This window comes from Lutjanus erythropterus, chromosome 19, assembly GCF_056507025.1.
Source record: "Lutjanus erythropterus isolate fLutEry1 chromosome 19, fLutEry1.hap2, whole genome shotgun sequence".
NCBI classification, from domain to species: domain Eukaryota; kingdom Metazoa; phylum Chordata; class Actinopteri; order Lutjaniformes; family Lutjanidae; genus Lutjanus; species Lutjanus erythropterus.
Genome location: NC_139335.1, coordinates 2997527 through 3023269, shown reverse-complemented (window position 1 = coordinate 3023269; position 25743 = coordinate 2997527). Strand labels below are relative to the sequence as shown.

At 41.2% G+C, this 25743-nt stretch overlaps 2 protein-coding genes across 2 annotated transcripts; one reads left to right on the top strand and one right to left on the bottom strand.

The window, feature by feature from the left end:
- The first annotated feature begins 154 nt into the window (after positions 1-154).
- On the top strand, positions 155-12105 carry tbc1d10b (TBC1 domain family, member 10b). Its single transcript, XM_084743809.1, has 10 exons — positions 155-639; positions 2623-3648; positions 4479-4578; positions 4682-4789; positions 6532-6638; positions 7120-7234; positions 8968-9033; positions 9123-9312; positions 10509-10663; positions 10825-12105. Exons 2-10 carry the CDS (start codon positions 2642-2644, stop codon positions 11755-11757), a joined length of 2781 nt encoding a protein of 926 aa, XP_084599935.1. The 5' UTR covers positions 155-639; positions 2623-2641; the 3' UTR covers positions 11758-12105.
- Positions 12106-14873: 2768 nt separating this feature from the next.
- mylpfa (myosin light chain, phosphorylatable, fast skeletal muscle a) lies at positions 14874-19868 on the bottom strand. Its single transcript, XM_084743808.1, has 7 exons — positions 19713-19868; positions 18887-18985; positions 17559-17634; positions 17365-17469; positions 16817-16895; positions 16663-16711; positions 14874-15716 (listed from the first exon to the last, which is right to left on the bottom strand). Exons 1-7 carry the CDS (start codon positions 19713-19715, stop codon positions 15615-15617), a joined length of 513 nt encoding a protein of 170 aa, XP_084599934.1. The 5' UTR covers positions 19716-19868; the 3' UTR covers positions 14874-15614.
- Between the last annotated feature and the right edge of the window lie 5875 nt (positions 19869-25743).

Here is a 25743-nt window from a genome sequence, read left to right as displayed (position 1 = left end):
TGAATGTGTGTGGTTGTGGAAAAACTAAATAAAATCTGATGGAAAAAGTAAGGGATGATACATAACGCATTTTTAGGGTAAAACAACGTTCTGTGTTTCTGCTGTGGAAGGGCGGCTCGGGTGCGCGCGTGCGCCTGACGACATTGACGGGAACACGCACGCAGCTGTCAGTAGGAAATGCGGGCTGCGGGTGTTGGATGTACCCCTGCTGCGGTGCTTGGATAAATTAAACAAAGAAAGTCCTTGCAGTCTCAGAATGAAAACTGTTAGTTAGCAGGTTGCTTGAATTTGGTGGGAATGGTCGCAGCAAGTCCGCATGTCTAACCGATGTAGCTAACCGAAACATTCAGCTAGCTAGCTAGGCTAACAGAACACTATCGCTGCTAATGCTAAGAGTTAGTTACATTAGGAAATAAGCTAACGTTTCTAGCTGGTAACTTAGCTAGCTAGCTCGCCGATTGCAGGACGTTCGCTCTTCCAGGTCCTCACCCAGTTCAGCGGTTCCTGCTCCCGGTGTCGCGTTCTCGTGTTTTCATCTCACGGCGGAGGTCGCGGAGCCGGAGCTGTGGCGGGGGGACCTGCGGATAGGAACCCCCTGGCTATCCAGGCGGACGGATCATAGTGACACGCCGGTCGTGGGTGAGTTCAGTAACGGAGTTGAAGTTGTAGTTGACCGGGGCAGCGGCGGGGTGGACAAGGCCGTGGACGCGGTTCGGCCAGGGCCTGGCAGGCAGCGAGGGAGGGTGTTGACTATTAGCTGTTAGTAAACCATTGCTCCTGTGTGCTGAATCGGGAAGTTGAGACGCTCCGAGAGAGGCCTCTGGAGAGGATGTGACAACAAAGTGGCTGATGTTATTAGCCGCTAGCATATAACGGATAGCTGGAGCCACCACTACACATATTAACCTGCTTTGTCAGCTAAGAACTGGATCCACTGTTGTCGGGGGCGCTTTGTTGATAATGTTAAATGCCAGTGTATTGGTACATCTGCTGAAGAAACTGTAATGCAGCTCTGTCAACAGTTTTCTGACACTGTCTAGCCTCTTTACAGGGTAAAATTGTTGTGAAGCGGCCTTTAAAAGTTGGTGTAAGCTTTTTGATGTTCATGTGATGTCTTCTGAGACCACAATTATATGCTTCTATGACCTTTCTGAATTAAAGTTGCTGAATTTCGCATGAATATGATCGCAAAGCCATTTTACTGCATGGTACAGGCTTATGTGTTGCAAAAGAGGAAATATAACTCGAAAATCTGATTGCTGTAAACACTGTTATGAGCAGAAACTATGTATCAAAATGTCACATTTGAAGTAAGACCAATTAAAGCTGAAAGATTCGGGCTCGTAAAAACATGCATGTGGCTGTGAATGTCTGCACACTGTCTCCCAAAACTTCAGTGATTTCAAAATAAAGTTAAGTTATTTGGCTGCTTCTCTGATGCAATTTGAAGAAGAACTTTGTGCTTGTATTTGATAGAAAATGGCTTCAAGTCTGTATTAACAGACACTTTACACATTTTGTAATGTCAAGCGTTAACTTGCCGTGGCCATGGTTTGTTGTTGAGAAGATTTGCAACTCTTATCTGAGAAATATGTTGAAGAAATTGCTTATGAGCCAAACAGCTGCAGGTTTTAGTTATTACAATAAGAGCCCACCTAATAATGTGGTCTACCAGTATTAATGTCCTAATTTATGCTTATCACAGCTATATTGGTCTATATCAGTCTCGGGATATATGTTGTTCCTATATGCATATGTGATTTTTTTTTTTAACATAACTTTTTATCTATGTTTGACTATTTTTCTTAATGCAGGTTTAATATATTAATATCATTTGCCCTATTTGTGTTTATAATTTATAGTTATTTGTAATTATTAAAAATACAGATTAAAGTTTATTGTGTCTGTGCATTGATATAATTTAGGACAGTAATATTTAGGGGTGGGGAAAATAATTATTTCTTTGATGCATCATGATTCTCTTTTGAAAGATTATGCATTGATGGAGCAAAGTCAATCATCAAAAAAAAATTTATACCCAGTTCTCAACATTAAGATCACCTGCAACAAAGTTGTAATGCAGGCTGTCCATTCCTTACAGTTGAACCCGTTGGATGGTTTCCAGTCTAAAGTAGTCTACTTTTTGAGTTTTGATAAGGATGACCGAGTGTGAGCAACTGCAGATGGATGCAATCCGACTGACAACCCCTGGCTTAAAAGCTTAAAAATTTGGTGTATCAAAATGCGTCCATAATCGTTTTATATTTGCATCTGAGCCCTCAAAATCGAATCAAATCAAATCATGAGGTTACAAGAGATTCCCACCACTAGCAGTGTTTATCGCTTAACTGTAAAATATCCTGCCTTCATTACATATCTTTGTAGTGTTAACCACTTATGAGGAATCATAGCACAAAATATGTATGTATATCCTATATTCTACATAAACAATATCAGCTGATATATGGATATCCAAATTTTTTACTCCCTAATGTCAGTGTTGGCCTTGGCCTCAAAAATCCAGTACCAGACAGGCCCTAATCACAACAGTTATGACTGAACTGATGGCTGCTCTTTGTCAAAAGGAATCTCACCTCCATCCTTTTCTCTGTATTTGTAAAGGAGGGATCAGAGTGGAACCATGGCTGAACTCTCCACCCTATCCCCATCACCACCTGCGTTGGGTGATCCCCACACAGGTCCATCCATCCCTCCGTCCTCATCAGCGGTCCCTGCTCCAAACATCCCTGCTCCGGAGTCCACCAGGGAGATAGCCATACCCAAGTCTTCCCTCTACAATGACAAAGCCTTGACCACAAACTCTACTGCAGCTCAGTCAGGGAGTTCACCCTTGACTCCGCGCTCTCCCTTGACTCCTCCCAAACCCACTGCTGAGACCCCCCTCACATTATTGGTACAGGAGCCTGCTCCACAGAGAGAAGAATCAGTAGAGAAAGATGCAGAGACAGGAGCTCATGTTATTAACCAGGGCACAGTGGCCAGTGACCAAGCAGCTGCAGGTCTACTGAATACCGAAACAGAGACCCAAGTGCTGTCAAGTGAGTCAGCAGCTCAGAGTGACGTGCAACCGGCATCCCCCTCTCCTGAGCTCAATCCTGGGCCTAATCTCTACCCCAATGTGCATGTCACCCACAATCCAAATCCTGTTATGGATGATGGTCAATTTACAGCGAGTCAACCCCAAGATGCTGCTGTTTCGAATCCCACATCTGCTGCTCCAGCATCCACCGATATGGCGGCATCGGGAACAGCTGAAGAGGACAAACCTCAGCCACTTCAGCAAGCACAAAACCCTGAAAGTCAGCCTCCTCCTCTCTCCCCAAAGCCTGACAAAGCAGAACTGCCCACCACCCCCACCAGAGCTGAACACCCCAGCCCTACTGTCCCGCTGATCCACGAGCCGGCGTCTGCTCTCCCACTGCCCATGCCCAACCCCAACCCCCGGCCGGCCCCTGACACCCTCAGCTACCTAGAGTCAGCCAGCCTGATGTCCGGGACGTTGGAGTCTCTGTCTGGGCTGGGAGAGGATGGCAGCTCTGTGGGCTCAGACTCAGAGATCAATGGCCTGGCTGTCAGACGCACTGATAAATATGGCTTCCTAGGTGGGACTCAGTACAGTGAAAGCGGGTAAGTATTAGGGCACTAATGACTCCTGCTCCTGACCACAGTGCCAAGTATTGATCATTTCCACTACTGTGATTTTATTATATGTAACAGATAGGTTTAAGATATTTTGAAATTAGAGAAAAATTAGGTGTGGCAATTTGAAGAAGGGGAAAAAAAGACACTTCCCCTTTTTTCACACTAAGGTTCCATGCAGACAGTTCAGTGTTTGTATTATGAGACATCATTATATCATGGCCAGAGGATTAGTTTACAGAGATAAATGTAAATCCTGCCTGACTATCTTTCTTTCAATCAGCCATTTGCCTTCCCTGAACATCTCATCCAATTTGTCATCCATCTGCCCCAAAGAGATCTTCATGTCTTCTTTGTCTCACCCTTTCTTTCCTGTTCACCTCGCCTTCTCTGCTTCTCTAAACGTATCTGTCCATCCGTCCTTTATCTCCCATTGGTCTGACTCAGATAATGCTGAGAGCGTTTTTGTGACTCAGTATGTACTGACTGTGTGTCTCGGTGGTATCACTGCTCACGCCCATCTGCTCTCTTCCTGTCTTTTTGTCAGATTTGCTTCTACTTTTCTGACAAGCTAATTGCCCTTCCACTGTTGAATAATTAAAACTTTATTGATTTACCATCAGTAGTGGCAGTGCATTCTGGTCAATGTTAAGGATGTCCTCTTTCTGAAAAATTCAATGTAATGTGCAAATGAATGTAAAAGAGAGAGTGATTTAATTCATTTTTGTCATTAGAGTGAAGATACAAATCTCTGAACATATCAGAAACTTCCTAATTTTTTGAATGATGACGTAATTTTATATTACTCACTACTGCAGTGAAAAGGAAGTTCGAGTCGAAGTCGCCAGGCAGAGGGAGGTAAAATGGCTTGACATGTTCCACCACTGGGATAAGTGGGTCAAACATCGTTTCCAGAAGGTATGCGTGTCAACCAATCAGACGTGTTTTGGATATACTTAGACTGGTTACACTTGACATTATGCCACAGCTAATACACTGTATATCTGTTTGTGTGTTATAGGTGAAGTTGCGCTGCAGGAAGGGGATTCCATCCTCTCTGAGAGCCAAAGCTTGGCAGCTGCTCTCCAACAGCCAAGAACTCTTAGAGGCCAACCCCGGGAAATTTGAGGTATCACTGTGACAATGCTGTCTTTTTTTACTTAATTTTTTGATAACATTTTTGATTTTTAGAGAGGCTTAAGGGTGTAAAAACGTGAGATCACAGAAGAAATGCACAGCTACAGTTTATTTAACGTGGATTCAGGAGCTGTTGCTCCCCAGTGTATAAGAAAAAAGAGGGAAAAGTAAACAAAAAGTGGCGACCAATGTCCATTTCCTGGGACCAACAATCCTGCACCTTCCAGTATGTTTCACTCTTGTGTTTCTGTAGCTGAAGGTAGCAGGTTTCTGAAGCCTGTATTTAATAACATTCTACTTAAGGACAAAAAACCCACTAACGTCTGACTTCTGTCTTCAGTGGGAAAGGGTACAATAGTCATTCAGTCCCAGGTGAAACAGTAGTTTCTCTGTTACTCTGCAGTAGTCGCGGGTATTTATCGACTCCAGCTCTGATTGACAGTGATGGAAACATCACACCCAGGTGGCCGTGCTTTTTTTGCTCCTTCTCAGCAGAGGCAGTAAAGGCTTGTCACCTCCGTTTGTAACATTTCCGTCTCTTTTGCTCCTTTTGCTCCTCCTTTGCTACCCATATACTGCTTGGCTTGACTCACTTTGACTTTGTTAGTCAGCAGAACTTGCTGCAGCTTCAAGGTGTGTGTCTGCTGTTAAAGCACTCATATTTAGAACATTTTACTTCCTATAAATTCTTCTATAAATTCTTGGCTGTTTTGTTATTCAGTAGCTTTTATTATGAAACAACAAAATCAGGAAATCTTGGCTTTTCATCAGCAGTAACTTGACATGACTCCTATCAGCCAGAAGTGAATGTAAAGCAAAAGCAGAAAAGTCAAAGTACAAACAGCTACACAAGAGAGAAACTGAACTTCAGACCACAGAGATTCAGTTAGAAGCTAGAAAACACTGAGAGCTGGACACACAGAGACTTTTAAAAGCCTCTGTCTCTGCTTTTCAGCACACATGAGTTCAGCACACATCAGGAAGAAAAAAACAAACCGGTGTGAAATGGGTCAGTCGCCTGTTTTTAGCAGGTTTACCCGTGTTTTAAAAAACTGCATATGTGCCCCAATTTTTGTGTGAAAACGGTATTACCTGCCACCACAAAGATCTTCACTTACATAAAGCACATGTCCAACTGTTACCATCACTAATGTCACTAAAACAACAAAAAGCAGAGGCTTCTTTTTTAGGTTCATATATTCCTGAAAATACTTTTATGGCCAGTCCTCCACAAATGCACTTAAATGAAAACAAGAAAATTTAGCAAGGTCATTTCGTCTTCAAACCTGCACTCCTAATTCTTGAACTTCTCTCACTCTATTAAGTTGGTTGTAGCTGTTGAGAAGCTGCAGTATGTTGACTGAGTTGTTGGTTCAAAGTGGGGATCATTATAATTAGGAGTTGTGGCTGAGTAGGGAAATTTCAGCACCAGGGGTGCTAAAGGGGCGCAGGCGCAGACCTAGTGAGCTGTAAGCCTCTTATCGGGACCGGTAATCCTGCCTGTCAGGGCCCTGCCTCAGAGTCCATGCTGGAGGGGGGTCTAGCCTCAGCTGGACCTGGGTCCCAGCAGGCTGCCTAGTATTGTTTGTGTTGTTTGAAGAAGACTCACAAATGTGTTTTTATTACAGAGCTTTGCAATCTAATCCACTTTCATGGCTAATTTGGAAACTGACTGCAGGAGTTAACGAGATTTTTTTCTTGAACTTGTGTCTAAACTTTTTTTTTTTACTGCAGGAGCTGGAGAGAGAGCAGGGAGAAGCTAAATGGCTGGACATTATAGAGAAGGATCTCCACAGGCAGTTCCCCTTCCATGAGATGTTTGCTGCTCGTGGTGGCCATGGGTAAAAAAAAACAAAATAAACACACCCTCAGTCTGTTTTCATCAGAGTAAACACACGTGATTGACAGAAGTAAAAGCAGTACAGTGACTGCAGTCCTCAGATTTTATTTACCCGCTATGTTTTGATCCTGAGTGGATCTTTATCAGGTCAGTGTCATAAGTTGATTTGTAACAGCCTGGCAACTTTACCCAAGTGCATATATCTGTCAGTAAGTATACGTGATTCCCATGAGAAAAGGGGTGAAAATTTAAATAAATATATGAAAAATATTTGAACATTTAATTGACACAGTAAATGATACTGAAAATGACAAAATGAATGAAAAATATAAACTCACAAGTGTGATTTCAGAATCATTTGTCTGATGTAGGCTATGGACTGTTTTTCTTTTTTTTTTTTTTTCCACCAGATCCACCAGTTGATTTATATTGTTCCTTAAATGAGAGGTGCATAAACTTTTTTGTTGTTGTTTGTTCTGCAGGCAGCAGGATCTGTACCGGATCCTGAAAGCCTACACTATCTACCGGCCTGACGAGGGATACTGCCAGGCTCAGGCTCCAGTGGCCGCAGTGCTGCTCATGCATATGCCTGCTGAGGTGAGGGGCAGAGTCAGTGGGTTTACAGGCTCACACTTGGTGGGAAATGAAAAGTATTCTGTAATGCTTACTGAACAGTCTTATTACTTAACAAAGCATCATACTTGCTGTATTGAAATTCTATAATTACCAATGGATTATACAGAATAGAAAAACAGCAAAATATAATTATCAAATGTCATCACATTTTTCCCATGCAGATTACCATCTGATTTATTTTTGTATATTTATTATATGAATATAAAGTAATGAAACGGACAGCTTTGTTATTTACTGAAATTTATTGACTGATTCAAAATACAGTAAAACTCTTTCAAATGCCTTAAATTACACGGTTTATAATTCAAATGCACTGTTTTATAACACAGGACAGTACTGTATTTCTTACTGTAGTTTCACTGCTGCATCTCGTTGGCTTGTTTTTGTCATGAGCTTTGAGAGGCTTGCATACCGTTTTCATGGAGAGAAAATTACTTCCTCTTTCGTTCATGATTTCAGTGTGCACACAGCACCAGTCTCAGGTAGCCAGCCCGAAGCAGACGAGTTACTGCAAGACTAAGTTAAAATTTTCCATATTTTGTTGTTGTCATGTATGAAAACACCCCAAATGAACACTGTTAGCAGAATACTAGGTTACTAAAAGTAAATTATTTAGATAGCAGTTATATAGGAATGATTCTGTACACAAGACAAAAGAATTTCCACCTTGATGCTGCAGCAGTGGACATGTAGGAAGAGGACTTAATATCACTATGTGGCACATCACAACATGTGCTTTGTTTTTGAAAGGTAAAGCTTGATCACAAATCATGGATATTTTTATTTGAGGAGGATCCTTTTTTCTGTTCATCTCTCCTCACCTGATACTTAAATCAAGAGAGTCACTGAGATAACTCAGGAAAAAGAGAGTGGGCGTGTGAGAAAGCGAAACAATACTGAAACTTCAGTTTGGTTCACATTTCATTGGGTTACTTACTGAATTAAAAATAGTAGCAGACGGCAGTCTGATGACACTGCTGAAACTATCGACAAGGTGTCCTGCAAATATAAAGCGAGTGCGATACAGACAGGACTCAAGTTACAGTTGCATCACTCTGTAAACGCGGGAGCCGACCTTGTAGTCTGTATTGTGACAGTTTGAAACTTGAGTTCTTTCTGTCCCCTGTATAAATGGGTGTATGCTGATATAGTTGTCTGTGTGAGGGAGTGTGTTATTTTCTAATGACAGTAGGACAGTTTCTGTAGTTGTAGCAGAAAGCAAAGTGTGGCTTTATCTACTGAAAGTGTTGTCACAGTTTCAATTGTAGCTGAAGGAGGGGGAATGCTCCCATAGCCCTGTGACCAATTTGCTGCATGTCATTCCCCCTCTCTCTGCCCCCTTTCCTGTCATATCTTCAGCTGTCCCTATCAAAATAAAGGCAAAGCGCCCAAAAAATAATCTTAAAAAAAAAAATAAAAAATTGTAGCTGAAGGACATGTAGCTTATTTTTCATATCACAACAGAGCTGTGCCACCATTTATGCACAACAAATACAGAAAGAAGACAGAGTAGAAGATTTAATTAATTAATAATGTGCTTATTCTATTTTTAAAAGAGCCCCAAAAGAAGCAGGAAACAAAACAGTTTCAAACAGAATTGATGCATTTGTGTTTCAACTCACTGCTTTCTGATAATATTTAAACTTTATTTGCAGTTGATGAGTTTAATGGTGTAATTTGTTTCTGTTTCACAGCAAGCATTTTGGTGCCTCGTCCAGATATGTGAGAAGTACCTTCCTGGTTACTACAGCGCTGGACTGGTGAGTTAGTGAACTAACTCGTGTTTGTCTTTGTCAGACCTTCATATCAGTTTTCTCAGCTTTATTGACTCATCATTTCTGTCTTTTAGGAAGCGATCCAGCTGGATGGCGAGATCTTCTTCTCCCTGTTACGGCGTACGTGTCCAATGGCGTACCGTCACCTTAAGAAGTTCAAGATTGACCCGATTCTCTACATGACTGAGTGGTTCATGTGTATCTTCTCACGCACCTTACCGTGGGCCTGTGTGCTGCGTGTGTGGGACATGTTCTTCTGTGAAGGTACCATTCAACAGCGACTATACAAACACACACACACACACACAGCTGCAGTGCCGACATGTTCCTGCCTCCTCTCACTGACTCGCAGTCATTTTCCATCCATTTCCACTCAGACTCAAGGATGAACTGATCAGATTTTGGAGGTCAAAAGTCATTGTGACCTCACAAAGTACATATTTGGCCAAACCTCAAGAATTTATACTCTAATTATCACAGAATTTCATAGAAATGTCTATAATAGGATAAAACGATGAAGTGATGACAGTTTATATCCCAAAGATAGACTTCACTGTGACTTCACTTGACTGCAATGCGTGTTATGCTGGTATCAGAGTCAGAGTTCCCTTCAGTGACTCCAGGTTGTGCAGAACGCTGCTGCTTGAATTTGAACTGGCACAAAGAAATATGAACTCCTGCGTTAGCTAACTTATACCGGCTGCCATTTTATTTCATATTAATTTTAAAATGTTATTGATCACTTTTACAGTGTTACGTGGCTGTTCTCCAACTTATGTAAAAGATTTATTGACTCCCTATGTACCCAGGTGTTCTCTGAGATCAGCGGTTGCAGCCCCACTGGTTATTCCTAGCATATAAATAGGTGCTGTTAGAGCCCCGAGCCTGTGGAACACTTTACCTATTGAAATCAGACAAGCTACATCACGAGCATCTTTTAAATCTCTTTTTATAACTTTCTTTTATAGGAGAGCTTTTATGAATAATTGAATATGTTGCTTTGTTTTTACCACACTTGCAATTTTACAATTTTAACTCACTCCCTAGTGTTTTTATGTTATTTGATGCCTCTGTTATAAACAACAGAAGCATCAAATAACATAAAAACACTAGAGACACTAAAAACACTGTTGTTGTTTTGGTTTTTATCCTGTCTTTTTATTTTATTAAACTGTTCAGCTCTCTGTCAGTCCTCTGTACTCCTCTTTAAAAATGGTGTCTAAGAGAAGACAGCATGTTTCCTCTCTGGATTAATCATAAATGTCGATACAATGTCAACTTCCATTTTGCCAACACATACACTTAAAACCCTCAAAGTCCTCACTACATCTATTGTGAGTCTGGATTGGCATGAATGTAAACTGTTAAGTTGAGTGGTAGGCGGAGGCATCTGACTGTGAGGCGGTAACTCTAGTTCCTCTGTAATTTGCCAGAACCCTGACTTGAGTCTCTGGTTGCAGGGGTGAAGATAGTGTTTCGTGTGGGCCTGGTGCTGCTGAAACAGATGCTTGGCTCTGTGGATAAACTTCGGGAACTTCAGGGTATGTATGAAACCATGGAGCGTCTGAGGAACATCTCACCTGACTTGATCAGAGAGGACACGTTGGTACAGGAGGTGAGTCTCTTTGTCTCGGCTCCACAGACCGTGCACATAAACAAAACCTGCTTCTGTTTTTACTCAGCGACACGAGTTATGAGTCACTTTGTCCTGTAGTGCCCAGTCTACTTATCTTCACTTCCTCTGTCTGTCTCGTCCTTGTCTGATGTGTTGTCCAGATTATCACGCTCCAGGTGACGGAGGCGCTCATAGAGAGGGAGTGCAGCATCCAGGTGAGGAAGTGGAGGGAGTCCAGAGGGGAGCTGACACACCAGCCGGGCCGTCGCCTCCACGGCACGAGGGCCATCTACGAGTATAAACGCCGTGCTGCCGCTATCAGCTCCGGCGGCAGCTTCTCTTTCCTGGGAAGCCCGGTCCCTCCGCCAGGACCCCTCAGGGCCTCTTCCAGCCTCCTCTCGCTCCCTGGCTTCCGCAAGTCCAAGGCTCCTTTCCACTCCCAAACCAAGAAGGGCTCTTTCTCAGGGCCATCAGGAATGGAGGGCCTGCTGCCTCAGTCCCCGCCTGCAGTAATATCAAGCCCAGGACGAGGCCCCAGCCATAAACCACCTATTCCTCCAGGGGCGGGTCAGAAAGCACCGGCACCCCACATTCAGAGCCCCTTAGTTGGTGGTGCGGCTGGCTCAACACGTGGGCCTGCTCAGGCCTCAGAGGGCACCTCTGTACAGGGCCAGCCTGCTGCTCCGGCCCCGACGCAAAGCACAGCACCACCACCCAGCACTCTTGCCCCCTCCCCTAAGATTGTCTCTGAGCAAATTACCCCTACTATCCCCTCTCCTACTGCAAACAACGCCCCTCTGCCGCCATGCCCAGATTCAAAAAAAGAAGTGGCAGCGCCAGCAGCCGACACCACAGCTGGAGAGGAAGAGGGAAAGAAAAAGAAGAAGAGCAAAGAAGACAAGAAGAAGGAAAAGGAAGACGAGAAGAAAAAACTGAAGGAAAAGAAAGAAAAGGATAAGGCTGAAAAAGAGAGGCTCAAGAAGGAGAAAGAGAAGCTAGAAAAAGAGAAGAAGAAAGCGGGGAAGAAAAAGGACAAAGGGGGAGGAGAGGCAGAGGACAAAAACGGAGCCACAGCAGCGAGAGATTCGGCCTAGTTTTCCTCCCTGTCATTCCAGGATAATGAAAAGGGACGCCGAACAAAAGAAGAGGTCAGGGGAACAAAAGACCCCCAGAAAAAGAAGGAGTGATTAATAAAAAAAAAATGGGATGGCTTCCTGTGCAACACATCATTTTGAAGACTTAATATAGTCCCAGGACTATGGTGGAGAAAACTGGATCATGGTTTTAATAGCACCTCGGGGGGCTTTTTGCCCCTCAATCAATGCTTTCTTTCTCACCGAGTTTTAGAAAGATGGGACAAATTTCCTTTTTCAACTGGAGCATGGACTGTGAATCTGAATATTTTTTCAGAAGATTACAGTCATTATCTCTTTTAGTTTTTTTAAATTCTTTTCTTTTTTCAGTCTTGTTATTTTAATCAGATTGATGGCAGTGGTTAGAGAACATCGACTCAAGGGATTGTTGAACTGAAGGTGTGCAGTAGTTATGGTGCCATAGAGTCTGTAAATAAAAAATCTACCTACAGTACATAGGATCCTGTTAGCACTCCATATGCCCCGTCAGTTCTCATGTGTGGACAGGTTATCTGGATGCCTGGAACAAAAAGAAAAGAAAAATGCAGGCACTGAAGGCAGAAATGCAAGTAATGTTGTTGAGGATGTATTTATTGTCATGTTAAATGTTGTGAGTGAGTGTGTGCCTTAGTAGTATAGTGGAACGTGTTACTGTTCTGTGTGTGTTCTCCCTGTTTTCAGACCGCCTGCTTTTTTTTCTCACACGTCAAACTATCGTTGAATCACAGGCGGCTCTCCCCACATTCTTCTGTCATTGGAATTAATCTGATGAATCTGAAAATGGAGGGAGGTTGACACAGGAAAAGAGGGAGAAAGTTAAAAATTCTGTTGTTTTTTTTTTTAAATGGTTCGTTTATGTGTGTTTTTTTGTCACTGACAAAACAACACATGGGGAGCTTTTTATTGTTTTTATTTCAGGCCTCAATTTAAATTGATTTCTTGCAAAAAAAAAAAAAAAAGAAGAAGGAAAGGTCATGTGAAAAACATGCAATACCCAGCAGGGACTGTGCACGAGTCCTGCAGACCAAATGTCCATCTGTAAAATTAGTGTTGTTTTGCTTTTGATGAACAAAATCCTACATGTGTTTTATTTAGCCAAATTTCAGCATGGGTAAGAACTTAAGTTCACTGACCCATTAGAATGTGATTTCAAGTATCTTAAGAGAATGAAGGATGATTTTTTTTTTTTTTTTTTTGCACTTGTGATTTTGTCACAAAGCACCACTGAAGTCGACCACTCCGATAGTGTAGTAACGTAGAGAGCACGAGTCTCAGCAGGCCGGTTTCTTGGTTTGAAATCTGTGCTGTGAGGATCTATAGGAAGCCACTTGACTGGAGGTGCCAGGTGTGCCAATGTAGCATTAACCTCTGATCTTTGACCTTTGGGCTCTGATGTATTTATGTACAAAGTGGTTAATTTAATCAAATATAGTATATTATGAATTATTATTATTATTATTTTGGATCTGACTATTTTTCTATGTGAGTAAGAGACACCTGGTTGACTGGAATGATGGCTGACTACACAATGTGTAGTTGCAGGGGGATCATTTAAGTGTTTGTTTTAATTTTTAATTTTTTTAATTTTTTTTGTTTGCACGCTAAGTCCTCTGCTTTTACACAAACAAACTTGATGCATGTCTTTGCTATTATTTAAGTTTACTTTAAGTCATTGTTGGTTTGGTCAACTCTAAGTTCACAAGTCTCCAGTTTACTGAAGTGCAGTATTAAACAGACTTGAGTGGAAAAATGGGCCTCCGACAGAACAAACAGTGAGACGAATGGTTCAGACAGAAGTATTGGGAGTTGAAGGTCTTAATTGTACTGTATAATATACTATGAGGTGATTTATGAGCTTTGAATAGTTCTTTAATTCGAGATCTTAAGTATGTCTGTCTCACAAAGTTGTGTTGTAACATTCATAATGACTTATGGACTAACTCCCTAACCTATTTACACTCAGTGTTCTGTACTGTAAGATATTTATGCATACATTAAACTGCACTGAACCCCATCAGTATATGATGAGTAGTGCCAGGTAGTTAGTGTAAACCCATTTGATGGCAAAAAACATAGATGCTCTTTAACTGTACTGTTTTTGTAGTTAAGGATTAGAGGGACTTTCGTGTAATTGTAGCCAACATGTCCTCCATATTCATTGTTTTTCACTTATTTCAGGTCTTTACATGGCTCTCATTTAAATATATAAACATCACACACTCCCTTCCTTCTCTACTTTGACGCCAGTGCGTTTATTGGCACAGATTAGTGTAGTGTTAGTGAGGATAAACTGAACACATCTATGCAAACCATCCTCCATCATCTCTGTTGATAGTGTGTGGCGACAGCAGCACTCATCAGACTGGTGCCATGGAAAAATGGAATTTGTGCTTCAGTAGGTCTTTTCTGAGCACATTTTCAGGCCCGTGCACTGTAATATTTTATGAGCAATACGCCCTCGCAGCTCACTTCTCGATGATAATGTCGTTTCTCTTTGTTCAGAGGGCTCCAGATGTCGTGAAGATCAAAGTAATCTCTCGCTAGCTTGTGATTTCCTCCCTCGTGGAATCACCACTTAGCTCTGCAATATTGAGGACGAATCAAGAAATCCATTTCTACAGGTCCTTTGTGCATTTCTGCATTAATTCTTGATTACATTTGACTGGGAATGACCCCACTGATGCAAATATTTAAAGACCCATTTTTAGCCGTTTTTCTCCCCATGCCGTTATGTTTTTTGTGTTTTTAAGTTTACATGTCACTCTCTTTGGCGAAAGTGAAATAAAATCATAGCTAATTGAATTCATTCCTTCAGATCTACAACTGATGTATTTAATTGATGATGATAATGACATTTGTGATGAGTAATAAACCATAATATATTAAATCATCATGGTGTTTTTTGCTTTTTGTTTTTGTCTTTCTTGGTGTTCTTATCTTGGAAACTCGGTGTCATTGAACTTAAATAACCACTAGGTGTCACTAGATGTGTATTCATGAGGGACTGCTCATCATTTCATCAGACTTGTGTCCTCCCTCGTACCCTGTCCCACAGAGCCAACTGAACAGAGACACTATTGTACAAAAGGAAAGAGGTTTTATTCACAGTTTGTCCCTTTTATTCATTACAGAGGAAAGGCGAGGAAGAGTCCAGTGACTGAGCTCGAGACAGCTTATGGAAAAAAAAGATGATTTACTGGATGCAGGAGGGAGTGGAGGGAAAGAAATCGAAGATTTGAATGTTTTCTTTCGACGCTTTCTCTCCTCTCCTTCAGACATATATATTTTTTGTCGTTGTCGTCACTTTAAGGAGACAACTTTGTCCTCTCTAACCTGCATGTCGTCTCCCTCCTCTCACCTGCTCCACACAGGAGGACATCTTCAAAATTTGGAATGAGGTCCTCACAGTTTGTGTGCCACCTCCTTGTGGTGAAACTGTCTTCTCCTCACAGTGTGAGGGAAGCAGAGGGACACACTTCATTCACAGCACCTCAGGGGCTCAAGTGACGGGCCAGAGGTGAGAAGACGGAAGATGGGTTGCAAGGCAAGAAAAGGTTTTTGAGAAAAGCTTGTGGATGGAAATGATGTTACAGGATAATTTTTTATTGAAAATCACCCCTATTCCCCATAAGCAAACATAGACATCCCATGGGCCCCGGCACTCTCATGTCAGTGTGACAAGTCTTTGGTGTGAGCATGAATGGCTGAGCACATGGGTTTACACAAAAGGTGAGCAGGGAGGAAGAGGAGGAAAGAAAAGGGCAGGGAAGGCAGAATAGCAAAGGGAGTGCTGTCTTTCTTGTCTTCTAGCGTTGTCTTTACTCCTCCTTCTCCTCTCCGTGTGTGATGACGTAGCAGATGTTCTTGTAGTCTACGTTGCCAGCAACATCTGGGGGGAAGGCGGCCCACATGTTCTTGATCTGAGGGAGGAAAATGAGGGGTGGAAATTCAGCATGGCAGCAGATGTGCTATCTTAATCATACCACTGTTAAAAAACACTTTAAAGTCACCAACTGTTTCAATAATCGGGACAGTTAATGAAGAGTATTTGGGTGTTGGACTGAACAAAACTGTCACTTTGGGCTCTGGAAAATTGTGATGAACATTTTTCTTGACATTTTATAGACTAAAAGATTTAAAGGCAGCCTCCTTAACGAAATTGTTAGGATTGGAGGACAGATTGAACTTCAGCGTTTTTACAACTACTAATCTTTTTGCTCAAATAATACACTATAAAGTTTGGCCTCTGATTGGGTGCTGGGTGACCCTCTGACCATTTTCTAATTAAAAAAACTCACACTGACAGATATGTCAAGTTTTATGACGGGATATAGTGTTGCAAATTTTGTGCATTTTTCAGCAGTTCGATTAGTCCAATAAAAATTAATAATTCATATGATAATTTTTTTTTGTCATTTAAATTTTCTCACTGTAAGTTTAAGTTTCCTTATTTCAAATGAGGCCCAGTTACTGCTGTTTCTAGACTAATTATGGAGTAACACGTTTTAATTGGTTAAATCTTAATGTGATTAATTGATCAGTGATTAATCATTAACATACCTAAGGAGATAAATGAGCACAGTGGGATCAGAGAGTGAGCTGCAGAGGGGACGTATTAGAGGAGCAGCAAAAGTTGCCCAGAAAGAAGGATAAACCTGATCTGAGCAGTTTACATTTATGGTTTCTGTTTATTAATTATTCCATGATGGAAGAAGATCCAGCTGGTTTAATCCTGTATAAACTCTGTCAGATGGTGCTACTCTTGAGGATAAATTAAGTAACAGAAGACGATGAGACCAAAGAGCCAGTCTGCTAAAATCATGTAGTGTTTTAGTAATAGTAAAAGTAGTCAAACAACTTTTTTACCTCCTCCTTGGAGAACCTGTCGCACTGAGTGGTCAGGAGCTCCTCAAGGCTGGAATGGGCAAACAAACAGATTTTGGGAATCACCACATTTGAATTTGAATTCAATTTAGACATGTGTAGTGAACATTAAAATATATATTTTTAAAGTGCTTACAACTCCTTCTTGATGCTTCCAGTACCCTCGGGGTCCAGGACCTTGAAGGCGCTAAGAATAACGTCCTCGGGGTCGGCACCTGGTGAGAAACAGGATACAGAGGTTCGTTAACTGACAGAGAAGAAGTGAAGGTACTCATCATACAAAACTATATAAATATTATATTACTGAATCATTATCATTGATTTATTTATACGTGAGCGGCCATTTAAAGGTCGAGATGGATCTAACTTTAAAGAATATGTAACAGTTGCATGTCCAGTATTTCAACTTGGCATGTTTCCCTAATCTCAGATGACATATTATGGTTATTACAGTAAATATATTACAGATTTCTCCTTTAACCATGTTTTCTGCATAAAATCTTCATCTGAAAAGTAACTATTACTGTAAATAAATACAGTGGCGTCAGAAGTACAGTTTCTCCCTCTGAATTTAGCCTGCTGGAGTAGAGGTGTAAAGCAGGATGAAATAAAAAGTACAGTGTAAATCATGTAAATAATGTCAAACAATCTGGGGGTGACAGTTGGTGAAAATGAGATGCCCACCCTTCAGCTTCTCGCCGAACATGGTGAGGAAGACGGTGAAGTTGATGGGGCCGCTGGCCTCCTTGATCATGGCCTCCAGCTCCTCATTCTTCACGTTCAGCTGGCCTGAACGGCACGAAAAATCAGATTAGCACAAAGAGACCGTGAAAGAACGCATGCTTTTCCCACTGTTGATGTATCCCAACACCGCTCACCCATTGAAGCCAGCACGTCCCTCAGGTCATCTTTGCTGATGATACCATCTCTGTTCTGGTCAATGATTGTGAAAGCCTAAGAAGGAAGGAGGCAGAGTAAGTGGAGGGAAGCACTTGAGACAGATGGAGAGATGGCATGCAAGCAGGGGTGAGACCTCATTACACTTTAAGTGACTCCTCAGTCAACAGTTTGTCCATTAAAGTGGCAGCTGGAGAGTATCTTTGACGCGGCGCTGTGCAAATGTTAGAGGATATTGTGCAAGAAAAAGGCTGCACCCAAAAAGTCCAACCTGACTGTAGTGGCCTTGAGGAAGGAGTCACAGGCGGGGGTGTGCTAGGTGTCCCCGAGTCTTTTCTTACATGTTAATCTTGGAAAGTATCATCAGAGAACAGCTGTCTGATCTGCTCACCCTGTACAACTTATGTCCATGAAACTTAAGATAACCCCTTGGACTTGGACTTGAACTTGAACGCAGTCACCGACCACACTCTCTCTCACACACACACATGCTTTCCTTGCTCTGACAGATACAAAATACATCTGCTATCATTCCATCTGTGCAACGTGCTAAGATCATCCTAATCATCATGTCATACATTCCCGAAGTGGCACTCAAGACGCCTGTATCACTTATCGCGGGAGGAATGTTTCCTCTATTCGCAGCACATATCCCTTGACAACGCACTGAAAACACAGACACCATCATTATCCAATCTCCTGACAGGCCATCCTTATAAAATCCCATCTCCCTGACCTTACCGAACCCCAGCACACGCCCTTCACGCCTCACTTTCACACGTTCTCCTTTTGCTTTTTCTTGCACTGCTCATCAACTCGCTTTCAGAAGTCACTCTGGACGTGAGCGCAACGAGTTTTGAAATGTGCAAAACAGCATTTCTCCTCATGTTCTCTGTTCTGCACTACAATACATCTATCGAGGTCCAGCTGTTCTTCAGCGAGAGCCTTAAGGAGATGTCTGAGTGACAGCTGGTGGGCGGGGTGAGGTCAAAGGTGAGCAAAATGTGGACAGCCTCAGATGGTGACAGAAATTTCAGAGCTCCTCCTAATGACATTCTCGTGCTTATTAAATTGTCAGGGGAGATGAGGGGGGCACACAAAATAGCAACTGCTGTGAAAATGGATCCCAGTGCTGCTTAACCAAACTCTAATTTTGGTTTGGTTTGGAAATTACACTGGATTTAATTCAGAATGTGAGGTTCTTTACATCTCTTTATCATGTCTAATGCTTCCTGATGCTGCCACGACTGATGCTCATGCAGTAGGAAAAGGTGCTCCTGTAGGGACGGAGTTATCAGACAAACCTCACCTCTTTGTACTCCTGAATCTGGCTCTGCTCAAACATGGAGAACACGTTGGAGGAGCCGCTGTCTCCTGCTGCCTGCCTCCTCTTGGCCTTCTTTGGTGCCTGGAGGACAAACACAGGTGGGAAATCTTAAAGTAAGTCACTTAGCGTTTGGGTAAAACTCACAGTGATGCGAGTGAGGCAGTGGTTCCCAACTTTTGCAACGAATACCTGCATATATACACCAAAATGAGGGATTTCCCCCCCTTAAATTTGTTCATTTTCACTGTTTCATTTGAATAGTAGTTAGTGTTGAAGCTACAAAAACAAAGATTAGAGAAAAGACTGAAAAAATGTGTATGAATTTTGTGTAGCAGAACAATATTTTTCCTGTCAATCATGTCATGACCCCTTAGATTTATCATGTTATTCTTTAAAGAGGTCTTGACCCCCAGGTTAGGAGCCACTGCTCTATCAGATACCACGAGTTTAAGTGTAATCCGCCAGTTAGTAATGATGTTTTTGTTCTGACTACCAATATGACATGCATTTATGGTTTATTTTTTATCCTTTTCCTGAATTTGTCACTGCAGATGTAAGAGCTTAACAACAAATCCTTAAAACTGATCACCAAGAATGGCAATTATGCAAAAATCCACAAAAAAATGTGCAAAATCACTTGATCTACTACAAGTGATGTTGCAAAATGCTCCCATCTTTTGGTTAATATTGTTTCAAGGTTCATCAGAAAGAAAAAAAAAATGCATCAAGAAGTGGAGTTAATCCATAGGGTTGGTTTTCAGATATGTCCACCAGCTGAGTGCAGAGATGTGGGAACCCTGGTACTCACCATCTTGAGACGGTATGAGTGGAGGTTTGGATGATCAAGAAGGAGAAGAAAGTGTGAAGCCGCGTTATACGTATATCCCCGGGGGCTTATATACCCCCGCAGCCCAGTCTAACTTTAGCCACAGCCTCAAGTTTGGATGGGGGATAAAAAGAGAGATAGGGGGAGAGAGGGAGAGAGGATGGTCAAGGATGAACTGATGGCAAAAGTGAAGGAGACAGAATGGCGGGACAGCGTATCACCTTACAGGAGATCAAAAATAGACCCAGGAGTCTTGGAATTAAGTAAACCTGATAGCTGAGGGACCATGCTGCAGGTTTGCAGTCCCACGTGGACTAATAAGGACATTCGGGACATAGATGCTTGTTGGACCACTGGACAGTGTCTCTCCACCCTCCTTCTGTCCACCTTCGTCTGCCTGCAGGGAGGCTCAGCGGCCACTCGCTGACTTTATTTTTGGTTTGTGATGTCCATTGCGATATTACAGACTGGGACACAAGCATTCTATACCCTCAGCAACCGATGCAGCTTTTACCCTGTATGTGCACGGCTTGGCTTTCTTATTTTAAGTTGGGACAAAGTAATGATGTTAATGTCATTTTACCCTAGAAGATGTGATGGAGGGAGCACCAGACATGTACCACTGCATTAAAACACCTGCCTCATTCCCAAACCTCTTCACCCAACAAATAAATATGGAAGGACACATGTTTTGTTTGTATTTGAAAAACTGCACAGGGTGGTATTTTAAAAATCTGGAGTGAAATAAAGGATATTTATATATCTGTGGACATACACAGAATTATATGTGTGAATAAGTGTGTCAGTATATGTAAGTTTTCTATTTTATATTTATGCTTCCTGACTTGCTGTACCTCCTCCCTTTTTCCCACCTTTCTTTGTTTTTCTATTATTTTCTATTTCTGTTATATTTATATTTTTGTTATGCATTAAAACACCGAGGCAAAACCTACTTGGCAATAAACCTGATTCTGATTCTGACGCGTGTACGTATGTATTACACATACCTTTCTTGTGTTTCCTGGCGCTTTAATACACATGCTTACTGGGCTTCACTTTATTTGGGCCTCATTTATTTAGGGGTATAATTAGGGCTAATGATATAATTTATTAATTGATTTAATGATACAGTAATGCTGTAAAAAAAAACATGTTTCAAATTAAAATCTAAACTTTCAGGAGTAAGTGTATAATGTCTACATTAACTGAGATGAATTAAGAATTAAGAATACTTCTCATAATCATCATCATATTTATTATTGTTATGTCTTTTCCTCCTTTTTCTGTTCGTTATTCTCATTGACATCATTATCTTTGATTGTGAAACAAAAAAAAATAAAAGCAAAATGTCAAATAAAAGTCCTTTTTCTGCAGAAAAATGTCCCCTGTGATTGGTTCTATATATGACATTATAAGATTGACATTATAAGAAGAAGTTTGAAATGTTTTGTATCCTGTGGAGTAGCTGACTCAAGTGGTTCCCCACATGGGGGTCGTGTCCCTCCAAAGAGTCACCAGATGAATCCGACAGGTCGTGAGGTGATTAATAGGAGAGGAAAGTTTTTATACAACAGTTAGTAAAATTAGTTTTCATTAGTTTTTCTGACTTCGTGTAGCTATTGTTTTGTTTGGGTTTTTTTGTGAATTGATGTGAATAATTTCGGCTCCTGTGGCCTCAAAATTATTTTAATGGTCTTGAATAAGAAATCACTCTTTAATGCATCTACACAGCTGAAATGTGACTTTGAGATCCAAGTAGGCACTGCGTTTTATAAGCCATAAAGTTTTGCAATGCTTTATTATTTTATATAATGTTTCTGCAGATGAAAACTTGAAAACATATATTTGGTGGTGTAAAAAAATATTTTCCTTTGAAATGCAGAAATATAAAGAAGCATGAAATGGAAGTGAGTATACTCAAGTAGAATACTTAAAATTCCCACAAACACAACATCAATATTAAAACATTTATTTTATCATCACATATATATTATATTATACAGGTATAAGCCAGTATCTGTCCCAACAGCAAGAAAATGGTTGTTTCGTGGATATTCTCGGGTATTTTTAATGATATCCCCAAAACTGACTTGGTTACAGTAACTTTATTTTATTTTCTGGTTTATAATTAGTTACTTCCCTTCCACCTCTGGTGACCAATAAGCACTCTGCATGCTGTTTCATGGAAACTCAGTAAATGTCTCCCAGTTACACTCAGGGGTTTAACTGGTTGTCATTCTTCCGTCCTACATGCCTCCTGTGTCATCAGGGGACACTTAGCTTCACACATCTTTGGTAGCTGACTGTTACATTAAGCTCAGCGCAGATTGCAGGTTGTCTCACCTTGTTATATTTTATTTACAGTTTATGATATGATATCAATCACAGTTTGGAGTCTATGTGCACAAACATGTGCACCCATGGCAACCCTGAAACTGCAGAACCGTCTTCCATAACAAATCCCAATTTAACCCCTGGTTATATTTATTAGGAACAGAAGTCGCTCAAATGTCAAAGCATCTAATTTCATTAATTAAACTTCAAATAATTAAACATTATGGAAACGATGATTGATTCATGTTTTCCTTTTTTTTTCTTCTGGGGACAAGATGTGTTTTGAGCGACAACATGTCAGCCAAGTGAAAGCACCATTAACCTCTGGCTGTGCTCCTGCTTTCTCATCACTACAAAGGTGTGTGTTTGGTGATCGACCTCACTTATGATGAACACTTTCCCACCTGTTTGCCCCCGGATCCCCCTTCTCACTCCGTCTACCCGCACCGTAAATATAAGGGGATTACTTGGCAGGGTGATGGCAGCAGACATTCCCAGAAGAACATAAAAGGGACAGCTGAGCGCGACCAAAATAGCTAAATAAACTTGACAGTCTGCCAGTGCGCCGGGCCCTGAGAGCAAAATGCTTTCCTTCATTTGTTTTTTTAGGTTTTATATCCAGATTTACCTCAAGATAATCTGTTTTCATTTCATTAACAACTTTGTTAATCTCTTTGATTGGAGGAGTTTATTTTTGTTCGCTCTCTCGGCTCTGTGCTTGTGACTGTTTGTGTTTCCACTGATCTCCGCGCTCTGACTCGCCGATGCTCTGCGATGACTCACTTCTCCGCTCTTTACTGGTTTCCAGTCCTGTGGTAATTTGGATTAGACGGACGTTTGTTTGTCTTGGGGCGTTCGGGACATCCAGGGGCCGGACGCAAGCTGTCAGTCCGCCCCCTTGTGTGCCTGTTGACCTTCGACCCCTGGGTCACTCGATTATCACCACCTTGTTGCAGGAATGAAATATGTCACAGCACACGTTCTGGCTGTGATTTCAACTTTTAAAATCCAGGAGTAGGTTTGGACTGATAGATCTTTGGCTTTACATTTATTGTGAAAAAATCCCCCTTGAATTTAAAGAACAATGTACATACTCATATAAACATAATCCCTTTCAATCATTACTTATGACTCAGTAGAAGTGCGTGGTGACCCTGCTCTCTGCCTCAATTTAGTCTTTTTCCTCATTATTTTGCTGCCATTTTGACGCTTTACCAACCCAGAACATCCTGGGAATGAGACTCAACAATAAATAATCTTTCTGGTCAGACAAATCCTACAGATCCTACAGATTATACCTTTAAACTTGACCCTTAAAGTTGTTAAATTACAGTAAAATTGAGGTGGAAGGTGTGAAGGCACTAATTTTGAGGGGTAAAACAACTGTACTGTGTAGAGTGGCTGCAAAGAATATGGCAAACCAGGTAAACAGCTGAATTTGTGGTGGAAAAAGTTACTGCTATAAAGCCAGACATAATATAAATGTTAGAATGTTGTTATGATATAAATTATTTTGGCAATAAACAAATGTTGAACCCAATTTCTAGCAGAAAAACCCTTAAAGTGTTTTAAAATATCATAATCATCTCTTCATCTATGGACAAAATGCCTTGATATAAAGTCACTGTGTCTTAAATTACTGAATATAATGCATAACTTTTCACTTAATGTGCAATTTCCTTATTTCTGTCTGTTTGAATAAACCTTAAATTAGGTTTCAACAGGTGAGTCTTGTTGTCTAGCAAAGGAACGATTGTGTTTTCCAAATTTGTCTCTATTAAGAAATAAAAACGGAGAAATATAAGTTCTGCTTCTATAAAAGAATGTTCAGTTTTGGTGGATTTGATTCACTCATTAATACGTGTTATGAGTCATAAGTAATCAATAAAAAAAATAAGACTGAGGTGTAACATCTCCAACTTTTCACAGATGTGTCAGCTGCTGACTTTACAACACAGTTGTAAAAAAGCAAACCGGTGTTTACACGCTGCCATCGTGAGGAAATGTTTCCATACAGATGTGTGTACATGTCAGGGGGCTGCTGCTGTAACGTGACACGTCCGGCCACGCTCCCGTGAAGCCATCTATCATTTTTAGATGATTGGTATGTCTGTCTGTAGGGTCCGGCATGTGGAGAAGCTCCCGGCTTGTCTTCTGGAGGGAGACGACCTCAAGGAGCCGTGACATGCGTGACATGAGAGACGTCACGGTTTGTCATGTTATACTCTGGAGTGTTTGGTTACCCGCCGGCTTCAGGTTTCCCTGTTTTGTTATTTGATCCCGTTTGTGTTATTTATCGCCATTCAGTAAAATTTAAGTTAAAGGGCAGGTCAGATGTCAGCTTTTACTTTTTTCAGTCTTTGAACTTGGTGGAGGCCTGGCAGCTGAGTGAACAATTTAATTATAAAGCTTATTACAGTCACTCACTAACTTTTCTTTGTTTTGTCTAATTATTAACCCAGTGGACTCAATTAACATTTCAGTCAGACATGTTGTAATGATCCAAGTAAATGAGTGGATAATTCAATTAAAGGCTCTCCATTCCCAAAAATATTGAAGCTGCCATTTTTAACAGCAGCTGTATTCTTTTTGTCTCTTGCATACTTTCATAAAACAGTGTGCTATTTCTGACTAAATCACAATGCTAAGATTACACTCTCTTTATTACTTAGGTGGTTCACAGCAGCCCAGAGCCTGCAGCGCCCTCTGCTGTTCACCATCCTCCTCTGACTGTCATTTACTGTATGTGTCTGATGCTTCATAGGCTCAGCATCGGTGTTTTCAGATTTCATCTTTAAGATACGATCTCATACACATGATCTTAATTATTTCTTCAAGACATCTACAAAATCATGCTTTTAATGGAGTCGGGGGGGGGGGGGGGGGGGTTGGGGTGCTTTCCATGAGGCAGAGGTTGGCAGTTGCTTTAGGCCACAAGCTACCAAGGGCACCATAAAATAAGCATACAAGAAGACAAGGTGATTTATTTCATTAGTTCTGCAAAGTTTGTACAATGAGATTTTGATGTAGTTTCCTCTTTGATTGATTGACTGGAATTGAAAGACAGAAATAAAAGAGATAAATTAAAATATAGAACAAACTAGCTTCCAACCTCATCTTCAGCCCCAGGCTCCTGGTTTCTAACCCCATCCTTGGCCCCAGGTTCCCACCTTCCAACTCATTTCTCAGCCACGGGTTCCCAGGTTCCCAGCTTCCAATCTCATCCTTGTCCCCGGGCTCCCAGTTTCCAGCCCAAGCTTCAGGCTCAGGCTCCCAAATTTCAACTCAATCTTTGGTTCCAGGCTCCCAGCTTCCAGTCTTGTGCTATTACACAAAATGGAAAATGCCAGGGGTTGTCTAATGCCCATAAGGTTCTTTAAAAAATATGATGATCTTAACTAGAATATAAAATAAAGTCAATATTTTAAGTATCACCATCTTATCTCACAGACCTGCAATAGGACAGTGTTATGCAGGTGATAGATTATGAAACATTTAACTTTACAGATCAATTTTATTTTTTCATGCAATGAAAAATATATAATACTCTTTGCTTATATAATACTGCTTCATAAACACTTTTTTTATGCCATGGATGAAACTGCAATACATATATGTGTAGTAAACTGCTCAGAGAAATTTTATACATAATTTTATGCAATTAGCAGCAGGTGTGCAG

Coding starts and splice junctions, on each gene's coding strand:
- tbc1d10b (XM_084743809.1), top strand. CDS start 2,642: ATGGCTGAACTCTCCACCCTATCCCCATCACCACCTGCGTTGGGTGAT. Junction 4,790..6,531: donor CCAACCCCGGGAAATTTGAG/GTATCACTGTGA, acceptor TTTTTACTGCAG/GAGCTGGAGAGAGAGCAGGG. Junction 9,313..10,508: donor GGACATGTTCTTCTGTGAAG/GTACCATTCAAC, acceptor CTCTGGTTGCAG/GGGTGAAGATAGTGTTTCGT.
- mylpfa (XM_084743808.1), bottom strand. Junction 17,635..18,886: donor AGATTCAGGAGTACAAAGAG/GTGAGGTTTGTC, acceptor CTTCCTTCTTAG/GCTTTCACAATCATTGACCA. Junction 16,712..16,816: donor GGAAGCATCAAGAAGGAGTT/GTAAGCACTTTA, acceptor TGCCCATTCCAG/CCTTGAGGAGCTCCTGACCA.